Source organism: Arvicola amphibius, chromosome 12 (assembly GCF_903992535.2).
Source record: "Arvicola amphibius chromosome 12, mArvAmp1.2, whole genome shotgun sequence".
Classification (NCBI taxonomy): domain Eukaryota; kingdom Metazoa; phylum Chordata; class Mammalia; order Rodentia; family Cricetidae; genus Arvicola; species Arvicola amphibius.
In genome coordinates this window covers 20,244,214-20,256,564 of record NC_052058.2, presented here as the reverse complement: position 1 = coordinate 20,256,564, position 12,351 = coordinate 20,244,214, and the positions used below count along the sequence as shown (strand labels likewise).

General features: G+C 36.8%; 1 protein-coding gene across 1 annotated transcript; it reads right to left on the bottom strand.

The window, feature by feature from the left end:
- Positions 1–3,260: 3,260 nt before the first annotated feature.
- On the bottom strand, positions 3,261–4,226 carry LOC119827911 (olfactory receptor 6K6). The gene has a single exon (XM_038349859.1). It carries the CDS (start codon positions 4,215–4,217, stop codon positions 3,261–3,263), a length of 957 nt encoding a protein of 318 aa, XP_038205787.1. The 5' UTR covers positions 4,218–4,226.
- Between the last annotated feature and the right edge of the window lie 8,125 nt (positions 4,227–12,351).

Sequence of the window (12,351 nt, the reverse complement as noted above, 5' to 3'; positions counted from 1 at the left end):
TGTCTGAAGTAGAGTGTGTCTGAGATAGGTCTGTGGAAAACCAGAGTCAGGAAATGAGGGGGAGGGGGTGGGTCCCAGGGATTTGAGGGCTTTGTGAGATTTAGATTTCCATGATTTACTCTGAACCCTGAGGATCCAGGACAGCAATTTGAGCAGAGGAGAAATGTTATCTGCTACGAAGCTTTACAGAATCGCACTTCCTCCTGTGGTTAGAGGCCAGTGCTAGACGGCGCAGGTAAAACCCTGGGTTGTTAGGAAGAAATTCTAGTGATCATGTTGAGACAGGATGTTGTCAAGTGTATTAAGACAGGTTTGCATGTAGTGGTTATTTTAAAAATAATCTCTTTTATGGAGTTTTACTACCAACCCAGCAGAAAATGGTGATAACATAAAACAAATAGGAACACAGAGAAAGCTGGAGAAGGAAAATGAGGAATGAATATGATCATATTTCATTGTATACATGCACACACAAGATATAGAACAAAGTTTCCAAAACTAAGTGGAACTTTATTGATTATGATTCCAGTGAAGATACATTCCAAATTATAATTTAAAAGAAAAATGTGTATGCTTGAGTATTCAGTATCTAGTGATAAATATTTGACAAAAATTCTTTGCTTGTTTTTCTTGTGAAAATTTCCATCTTTTCCCTTCTCTCCTCATTTTGTTTCATTGGGGGCTTTTCAATGTTGGTTTTTCAGAATCCTGGGTATCGAAACCTTGTCCTGGGATGTACAAGATAAATGCTCTGTCATCAAGCAGAGTCCTGAGTCTCAATAACTATTTTTAAATTGACTTTACCATAAAGCAACTGATATTTACCCTGAATTTGTGAACAAAATTAAATTTGTCTCTAATTCTGGTTATTTTTGGCTTTTAAAGTATTTTTAATTTTTGAAAAAATCTACAGTTTCTAACTTTTTTACTTTAATATATTTCTATTTTGTTCTATACGATAATTTAAATGCAATAAAGGAGGTACACACGACTTGTCAATGTGGTATGACTTTCAGAAGGTATGATACTTTCAGAAACATTTCAATAAGATTAAAAACAATTAATAGAAATAAATAAGGGACAAAGGTTTTTTTGATGAAGTGGGTTGAAAATTGAACACTTAGGAAGTACCTGTCAGGAACATATTACAAAAAGAATCATTTTTCAGATTTTCTTAGTTAGGAAACAGCTGAGCCAACCATATCAACCATGTGCCCATGAGTGCAGAGGAGCCAAAGGAAGAGTTAATGAGGTAATTTTGGGGTAAAAAGTATGAAGCTTCAAATGTTAGGCTATGAAATACTGAATTCAATCTGATACACGCATATCAGCCTTGTAGTGTGTAATTAAATTCTCAGAATATTGTTCTTGGCATTGCAGAACAGAAGCTACAAAACAATACACAAACAGATGGGGAGGAGGAGTGAAATGTGTCTGTGAAATAAGGTCTTCTGAACATAGAATGCCTATTGCACTAACTAACTACCACGAACTAACAGCAGCCACATCTTCTGGAGAAGATCTAAAGGAGATTAAATCAGCCAAGATTCCAGCATAGATTAGGAGGTGCATTCTAAGCCCATCCCTCTCCAAAGACACACTGACATTTGGTACCTAATGAGGGAGGGGAAACCCTTCTTATTGAGAGTGTGGCCCCTGGCAGGCTTTGCATGCTCCGTTGGATGGCTCCACACCCATGAACATTGGACTTAGTTATCAAAAATAATAATGAAAGAAGAAGTTATGAAGTCATGAGGGGATACGGGGGAGCTGGGATTCAGGGATGGATATGATATTTGTCACTGTACACATGTATGAAATTCTCAAAAGAATAAAAATGCTAGATAAAACTACATAAGTATTAAAGATAGTATCCCATGCATAAAGTGAATTCTTGAGTGTATTATAACAAAAGTGGAAATAGAAAGGATATTTTAATACACATAATCAGACATCTTTGGTTATGGAACAACTCACTCTCCAAAAAGAAGTAGGTTAAAGAGAAAATCTCGTAATTTCACACATTAGCAATTTGAGATATAACAAAATCTGTGATTTTTCCAGTTTTTTTTTTAATCATTGCACCTATGGGTTTTGGGTCAATCAGTTGTTTGCTTATAGTTGGTTATCTGCACTTGAGCCTGTGTTTTTTATTACTGATAAGCTAGTTGAGTTTGTTCATCTAGGGACTAGGTAGACTGCAGTGTATACGTGTGTGAGGTCATCTGGGAATTGATGAAGTAAGTCAGCATGCAGATGTTCTTATGCAGAGGCTTCACATACATGAGTCTGATTCCAGGATCCCAGAAATGACAAAAGAGAATTGAGTTCCCAGAGTTATCCTCTGACCTCTTCATATACAACATATATGCCTGTATCTGCACAAGTACACATGCACGCGAGTGTGTGCATACACACACACACACCACATCACACCACACACACACACACACACACACACACACACACACAGAGAAAGAGAGATATAAAATAAATAATTTAAAAACAATTGTTGCAAGCTACTTACCTAACATTCAGAACGTCATGGAACAAGTTTAAACTTTATTTCCAAATTTTATTTATCAATATTTAGATAATGGTGATTGTGACAAGTTTACTTAAGTATGTTTAAATTACAAGGCAATTTATATGTAAGAAAATGTTTTAAGTAGTAATATAAAATGTAGTAGGCTACCCAGGCTGCTCTATAGAAATCCCTTTGAACCTGAAATCCTATAATGTATCATGCAATTGCCAGTCCATTTTTGCTGAACTGAGTGTATAGCTAATTGAATTACATAAGCAGAAAGTGGAGAAGATTTGTCTTTTGTGTCAGGAAGCAGGTCTTGAGCAATGATGGATGACAGGGGAATCTAGTGCTGGAAAAGCAAGATAGAACATTGACATCAGCGATTTCCAGAACCATTTCATGTGCTGTGTGTCTTAGACCCTGATCTTTGGCCTCATCAACACATGGAACCACGGAAGACAAGTGAAGGAATAACACTAATATAGTACGGGGTGCTATGTCAACTTGTGCTTAAAACAGGAGTATCCGTACACACTACTTCAGTCATTATGAACATGGTAGATGCTCTGTAAATAAGAGGCCACTAATGAACTAGAGGTGCAGTTATCGTGCCTGTTAACAGCAGAAGAACAAGCATCTGTGGCAATAGAAAAGGAGCATCACCAGGACCCCAAAGAGCAACAGAGAGATTTTGAACTTCCAGAAGGGTTTTAATATCGGGAACGGAGGTCTATTTCTGAGCCCGGCCATCTCTCTTCTGATGAAAAAGCCTCCCAATGGCATCCTTCATTTCCTTGTTTCTAAGACTATAAATGATGGGGTTGAGAAATGGAGCAAGGATAACGAAAGTGACAGCAGTTACTGTGTCCCAGAAGACTGAGTAGGTAGCAGAGAATCTCAAATACATGACAGCCACGCTGCCAAAGAACAGCAAGAAAACAGCAAGGTGGGCTGCACAAGTCGAGAAAGCCTTGTGTCTCCCTTCTGCTGAGGGCATCCCCAAAATCACCACAATAATCCGGATATAGGACAGAGCAATTACAAGGAAGGAGGCCAGGATCTCTACTGCATGGATGGCATCCACAATGACCACCAGAGATGTATCTGTACAAGCCAAACTGAGAACAGGGGTGAAGTCACAGAAGATCTGACGGATCTCGTTGGAGCCACAGAAAGGCAGAGTAGAAATCCATGCAATCTCAGGCAGTACCAGAAGGAAGCCGCAGAAGCAGGACCCAGCTGTTAGTTGGACACAAAGTCTGGAAGTCATGATAGTTGGGTAACGGAGAGGATAGCAAATAGCTATGTACCTGTCAATGGACATTGCTGTCAGGACACAGCCTTCTGTGATACCCAACGAGTGGAAGAAGTACATCTGCATGAGGCAGCCAGCCAGGGAGATCGTCTTCTTCTCACTTACTAGGCTGGAGAGCATCTTGGGAATGGTAGTGGTGGTATACCAGATCTCCAGGAAGGACAGGACACTGATGAAGAAGTACATGGGTGTGTGTAGGGCCATGTCCAGCTGGACAGCAACAAAGATCACTAAGTTCCCTGATATGATGAATGCATAGACAAAAAGCAAGAGAATGAAAAACAGAAGGCCACCTTCATACAGAGGTGGGAATACAGAGAAGAGGAACTCAATTACCATCGTTTGATTCTGGTTGGCCACGAACTGGCTCATCTGTGAAGGTAAGAAATGACATAAGGAACTTCTGAGAATTGCAATGTTGCTTACAAATAGATTCCTTTCCGTGTTTAGTTACTTATGCTGAAGACAGAGCAATTTCTAAACTACATAATTCCACAACAGAAGCAGTTGAAACATTTGTAAGACAAGCTAATCTCGGTGACTTTTCTCTCACTGTCATAGATTTATATGAGGAAAAATAAATGACTCAGAAGTTTCGTCTCAGAAAAATATTTCCTGGGGATTCATTCATTTTCAGAGTTGCTCCCCAGCCTTACCCTCAACCTCTGCATGACTAGCCTCAAAACTTGCACTTTGATCTTCAAATATTTTGTTTTTCTATTCTTTAGGGGGAAATTAGGCAAAACAAAGAAAGATTCAGGAACACTTTAGACAACAATTTTATTTGTTTCTTTCACCTTTTCCTGCACTAACACGGTACCTGAGCCTGGCTTAACTATCCATTTCTGGATTTCTGCATTTCTGAATTCTATGACTTAGACTGGACGGTCTGCTGTTTATCTGGCATAATTGTGTAGACTTGTCCAGTCTCCACCAACTCTGTAGCTTTCTTTTCTCCCCTCTTCACAATTAATATAATAATTGTTTAAATTAAGAAGCTCTCTAGAATTACCTTGTACCTAATTAGTAGCTAGCTCTGGACAAATGTATAGCTACTCCCCCACACAATCATCCATCCCTCCCCTACAGAGGCTATGTCTAAGAAAGAAAGGAAAAAAATCATTCTCAATTTTTAAAAATCATACCTATCATGACAATGGCTTTCCTGGAGGAAGGAAGCTCCTAAAAATTAGCTGTAACAAAACTAAATTAGCATATACTTGTTAGGTAATAGACAATCAAATTTCTTGCAGGGCTAGTTAGAATTAGTGAAGGTAATATGCACTCCCTCTCACCTTGACTGTCTCAATATCTCATTTCCTGCTATCCATAATTCTAAGGAGTCATTCTCCAGATGAGTTTCCCTAAACATGACTTCTGCCTCTCCTTTCCTTTTCAAAAGATTCAAGGTAAAACTCAGAACTATCAGTTTCACAATTGTTGTCCCTCTAATGGACTTTCAAACATTTTGGAAACAACTATCCTGAAAATCAATATTTCCAGAAAATTGAGACCACTATCTTATAGTTTTATTTTTTGAAAGTTCATGTTTTTTTTATTTTCTGGATCTACTTTTAAATTTTAAGTGGTAATGTTTATGGAAATCTTCAAGATTCCCCCTGATACAGCAACCATTCTCTCCTCTAACCATACTGTAATTGTTCTCTTTTTTACATCTAATGCCTCTTTTGCTGTGTTTTAAATATTCACATTTCAGAATTATGTCTCCCCCAAAACACAAGCCTCCTTAAGAAGAATCCACAAGAAATGAAATAATGCCATTAATTAATTCTTCTGCATTGATAATTATATTAGTTATACACAATTGCTTTGTATAAATTACATAATGTATTCCTACTTATGATGGATTAAGTTATTCTGACACAATAGAGAAACTGAAAACAAATTAAGGGCAATAACTGATTCAAATTAATGTAGCAAGGACATAGAGCAGTAATTTAACACAAGTTTGTTTGCCCTAGAAGGCTATAGCCTTATATTTAAGACTCCCTATATTTATCTTTACAGCTATCCTGAATTTAGAGTAATAGAGCTGATGTGATTTCTTCAGGGGGGTCAAAAGGAAATTAAAATAAATGTACTGAAGATGAGGAAATCTAGTTCATAGGAGATGCTTTTCATTTTATTTGCCAAATATTGAGGGAGGAAAAAAAGAGAAACGAGCTTTGAAATGAAATAAACAGTGGTGCTGGGTTGAGGATCAGAATCTGCAAGGGAGAAAGATGTGAGCAACTGGAGGTATCCTCTGGCTAAAGTATCCATTCTCCATCCTGCCTTTGTATGGAATTTCTCTTCTGCAGAACCAGGCACTGAATGTGCCAAGCGGGAGATGGCAGAGCTATGATAAGGGACAAGAAAGTTCACTGAAAAGTATCTCAAAGAAGTCCAACAATATGATTACTTTGTTGCTCTCAGCCTGAGGTTCCTCTCACCAGTAAGAGGTCTCGTTATTTGTGATTTACACATTTGTTTATCTTACATTCAAGATTCTTTGATATGTGCCAAATCCTCCCAAAGGTTCAAGAACTATAGAACAGTCAACAAAAATCATTCCTGCTTATGGGACAATGAAGGGTGTAAAATAATTTGTGGAATAATAGATAAGTAACAGAATATACAGAGGTCGCTCTACAAATATTGTTTGTACAATAAAGAGATCTGTTTTAGTGTTTAGTGATTAAAAAGATTAACTTCATCTTTGACTTCCTAAAAGACTACAATTACTTCAATCAATAGAACTTTAGTTCTCAAAAGACATTAGCTATCAATATCTTCATTATATCCCTGACCTCTATTCCTTCTAGTGTTCTTTTTGCATTTTACGTCTCATAATCGAAATTCTTTACTAATACAAAGAAACTTCAAAATCATGGGCCTTTACCCTGTGAAGAAACAGCTAGTTTCTCAAGAGTAGAGGGTTTGCAGGAAGGAGCAGGTAAAGAGGAGAAGTCTCACTGAATGTTGAATTTCAATAGCTGTCTGCCCAACTTACCCTGTTTGAGGCCACAAAGTACTCATCAGATCCTCTGCAGTCAGGGTCACTTATGTATACACTGTTGAGTATATAGATGTATCTGAGTATTTCTTGGGGGACTACATAGAATGGAAAGATAGCCTTTCTTGGGAGTTTCACTTTAAATGATGCAGTATCTAAAGGAAGCATTCTAAGCTTCTCCTCTAAGGGACAAATTAGGGGGAAAGTGTCATACAGTAATGAATGATCCCCTAGGACCATTCCCATGGATTCTCTTGTGACCTATCATTCAGGAGCACCAGTAAATGCAGTAAATAAAAAGTTCACAATGGGCTTTAAAGAAGACCCATTCAGAAAACATAGCTTTCCTCTCAGTGTCACATCCATTTCTGTTTCCTTCACCACCTATGCGCACGCACACACACACACACACACACATATACAGTAAAGTTTTCAAAATGTACATGCTTGATAAATTCATACTAATTTAGAAGCTTAGTTATTTCTTTTTGTTTGTGTGACTGTTTTTTGTTTTTATTTATTTATTTTACATCCCAAGCACAATTTTCCACTTTCCTTCCTGCCATTCCCTCACCTCACCTCTCTTCTGCTACCACCCCCATCCACTCCTCTGTTGCTGTTCAGAAAGAGGCAGCCTCCAATGGGTATCAACAAAGCAAGGCATACCAAGTTGAAGTAGGACCAAGCACCTCCCGTTATATTAAGACTGGACAAGGAGACCCAGTATGAGGGATAGGTTCCCAAGAGCCAGTCCAAGTTTTAGGGAATGACCCTGCTACCATTGGGAGAGGTCTCACAAGTAGACCCATAGAAAGGGGGTGCATTTCTGGGTCAAGCAGAAACCCGATGCAAGGGAAACTCATGTGAATCTACAAGGATGACCCCAGATAAGTCTCCTAGCAATAGTGAATACATACCCTAAACTGGTCATATCCTGTACTCAGATTGGTGACTACCTCAATTATCATCAGACCACCTTCATCCAGTAACTGACAGAACAGATGCAGAGAACCCATGGCCAAACATTTGGCTGAGCTCATGGAATCCTGTTGAAGTGAGGAGGGATTGTAGGAACAAGAGAGGTAAAGAATATCACAAGGAAACCCACAGAAACAACTACTTTAACTGATAGAAGCACACAGAGTCTGAACTATCAACCAGAGATCATGCATCAGACAGAGCTGAGCTCTCTACGTGTATGTGACAGCTGTGCAGCTTTTGATATTTAGACAATTTTTAAATTTATATATATTTTTAGCAATATCTTACCCTCCTTCAAGTTTGTCCTGATTCTTTCCTCCTCCCTACCTATATAACTTTAAGTTCTTTCTCAAAAAAAAAAAAAATAAACCAAATATCTAATACAATAATGTGTTAGTTAAGGGTTCTAGTGCTGTGAAGAGACACCATGACCACAGCAACTCTTATAAAGAAAAGAGTTTAATTGTGGCGGGTTACAGTTCAGCTGTTCAGTCCATTATCATCATGATGGGACATGGTAGCATACAAGCAGGCATGGTTCTGGAGAAGGAACTGAGAGTCCTACATCTTGATCCACAGGTAACAGGAAGTAGACTGAGTCTACTTTGAGTGACGATTGAGCAAAGGAGACCTCAAAACCTGCCTACATAGTGACATACTTCCTCCAACATGGCCACATCTCTCTGAGCTTGTGGTGCCCAATTATATTCAAACTACTACATACAACAATACACCCAAAACCTAGAATACAAAATATATCACCCAAAACAAAAACCACAAAACTTCAACCAAACACACACCCAAACTGTGGAGACCATTATTTGTTGGGCATCTACTTTTGAACATGAGATCTGTTCCATGGTGGATATACCTAGTATTGCTCCACAGGAGAAAACTGACCTGCCCTCTTCCTGCAGATATGCAAGTATGTTTGATTATTCTTAAAGCTCAATTCATATCAGTTGAGTGAACATTAATTGATTAAAGTTAGAATGCTATAGCTATATCAGTAAATGCAGAGGAAACTCTTTATGACTTAAAAGAAAACCTGTATGATTTAAAAGGAAAAAATCCTTTATACAGCTTGACTAGCAGAAATATGACAAAGTCCAGCTGGCAGGTTATAAAGATATGACACTGTGTCTCCTAGCTATAATAGGAAGGCTACACCATTAAATATCAACAACAAGGCTGACTAAACTTGGACAAGTCCAACAACAGTTGGCATCCCAACATGGATAGGAATACCTCTCAGGGCCTCATCCCTAGTTGAGGTGGGGGTGTATGTTCTTGTGAGCAAGAGACAGAAGGTAGAGGCAGAGTTAGGGATGACATAGAGATGAAGTAAATTACTCCATTGAAAAAGGAAAGGAAGAAGATTTGAGCACCTTAAATCAGCAGTGAGTAGAGGACTGTCCATACTCAATGTGAACATACATCACAGAACGTGCTTATAGCTGAGCAGACTGACTAGGTGAGAAGAGAAGCTTAGTGATCTATAGGTAAGTAGAATACAGCAGAAGCACTGTCTCTGCAAGAGAGAGAACACAAACATGGTAAGTCTCTGAAGTAAAGAAAGTAAAGAATATGGTTGTTTTAATCACTACTCAAACTTTAAAGTTTATTTATCAAATTCTTACTTAAGATTGATATTTTTAAAACATTATGGTCATATAGGGTTAATATTTATCTATGCATTAATATGTTGATTGATTAAATTTGGCATCAGACAATTTTACACATGTATAAAATGCAAACCAACCACCCTCAATCCCAACCTCCCTACTACCTCTATTTCTCTTCTTCCCCACATATCTCTCTTCTATTCAGTGCTTGCTTGTTTTGGTTTTTGTGACCTACTGAAATTAACCAGCTCTGGCTGTGTAACCATAGATTTGGAGCTGTCCACTGGAGTCTAGTGGACTCATTACAATGACTTAATATAACCATTGCAGTTACTAACTCTCGATACTCTAGTAACCTGCACTGAGACTACTGAAGAGGGACTACATTTTTCCAAATTTTAGAGGTATTTCAAACTTTATTCTTTGTCCATGATCACGACGTCTCTTTTAAAGCTTAACATTTCCGTCCTATTGTTCATATTTTTCTTCATAGGAAAAGAAAAAATATAATGAGATGTTCATTTGGTGTTCTTCTGCAATTGCCTTCTTGGAAATAGATATTAGGTCCAATTCCAGTTTTAAAAAAGAGAAAATAATAAAAGAATAAAATAAGGAAAACATATTCCTTTACATGTACCTCTATGAATCATATGAGGGACTTTCCCAAACTCTCCATGCTGGCCTTAAACTCAGAGATCTGCCTGTCTCTGCCTCCCAAGTGTTGGGATTAAAGGCGTGTGCCACCACCTAGTTTCTTTCCAATTTTCCAACCTAATGAACAACAAATGATATTCTGAAATGGTATCCTAAGGACTTCCAAAACAATACATGCCAAAGACTCTTAAATAATATAATTAAAATAATAAGTATACATGAATTTTTTGAATTTTCAATGTAAAACATCAGTCATAGGTTGTGATTTTCTCAAACTATTTTTTTACCTAGCTTTAAAACTACTAGGAATTAAAATGATGCTAACATGCTATGTAGTAAATAGTTACTGAGACTGCTGTACCAGGTAATATTCTAGACACTGGTGACTCAATTGACAAATATATATATAATTATAATTTTTTATAATAATTAATAATTATATATATTAAACATCCCTGTCCTGTAAAACTACCAGTTAAAAAGGGGGTAGAGTACATTTTAATGCATGAAAAAAATGAAACAAGCAAAATTTTGGAAACTATCAAGAACATAAAATTATATACTTTTTTGAAAATAGAAAAGTAAATCTAGAAAAATGAGTTGATCAAGAGTAAACTGGGGAACTATAAATTAAATAAATGGGTCAATTTGAAACTCCTTTAGGATGCCACAAAACCTTGAAGAAAATGGGGGATAACCACATGGGTTAGTGGAGAGAGTATCCAGGTACTAGTAACAGAGACTATTATGTCTGAATTGGAGTGTGCCTAGCTATGGGTTATATAAATGTTCAAAGAAACGATAGGGAGTTTGATCATTGGGCTTTGCGTGGCTTTGTAAAATTTAGACTTCCCTAATTTATGCTGAAAATTGGGGAGTCGTTAAAGTGTTTGGAACAGAGGAACGATGCTATTGGTTTAATGCCTGATGATTGATTTTGATGTTTGTACATGGAGTAAATTTCATGAAAGAACAACTCTCTCATGATGTTTTAATGCCAAGTGAGCAGAAAACAAGTGAGAATACAGGGAATTGAGGGAAGAAAGAAGCTAGGTATGGTATTGTTTCATTGTTTACATGTATTAATTCTCAAAATAAAGAATAATTAACAATATGAGAAAAAAATCTATTCTCAATAAAAGGAAAAATAAATGGTAGGGCTTTATTGATTATTGCTTCAATAAAGAGAAATTAAGATCATAATTTAAACACAAGTGCATGTACCTATTTATTGTTTCTAATAAATAATTATAAAAGTATTTTCATGTTTCCTATGATTTCATCTTTTCCCATTCTATTTCATTAGAAATATCTTTTTAAAAAAAAAAAACAGTCTAGTTTCAAACCCTGGGCCTTTCACATATAAAACAAATGCTCTGTCAATAAGTAGTATCCCTGACTCCTAAAATCATTTTTTAAACTGATGTCACAGCACAGTAATGAGGTTTCATACTAATTTGCAAATAAACTTAACTTGGGTCTCTAATGATGGTCTCTGTCCTGAAATATAACAGCATCCATTTTAAACTTTTGAAAAATCTAAACTTATTAAACATAAATGACATCCTTTCTATTTAACATAATAACTTAGATATAGTGAAGGAGATAGATACAAACTGTTTGGCCATGCTAAAAGTGTGATATTCAAATGTTATAATAATTTCTATTATAATTAGTGATAAATTCAAAAGAATTAATAGAAGTAGTAGACAAAGAAATGTTGTTTGATTAAATGGTTTCAAAATTAAATACATGATGAGGAATAATCCAGAAAAATGTGGTAAGATGAAATATTTTCACCAATGCTCTTAGTTTTGAAACAGCTGCATGAACCATAAGAACAAAGTGCCGATGTGTGTACAGGAGGCACAGAAGAGTCATGACATGAAAGTGGGTAAATATAATGAGTGTCTAATGTCAGATACTAGGTTTAATGTGATGTGCCTATGGTGGTAATGAATAGACTTAGCAAGAAATTATATACTTAGGTTAGCATTCCTGACTTTCTGTAATAGGAGGAAAAAGAATGAAAAGACCAAAAAATAGGGAAGAGTGCTAAATAAAGTATGCTCTTCTGACTTCTGCATATAAGAACTCCCAGAAGCTGTGCTTGCCTGTGTAAGACCAGAACAAGAACAAGCTAGCCCAAACTCCTGAGTAGATGAGGGAGGTCCTTTTAGGCCCATCCTTTACTAAGGAACTATTGGACATTGGTAGCTCCTGAGAGAAG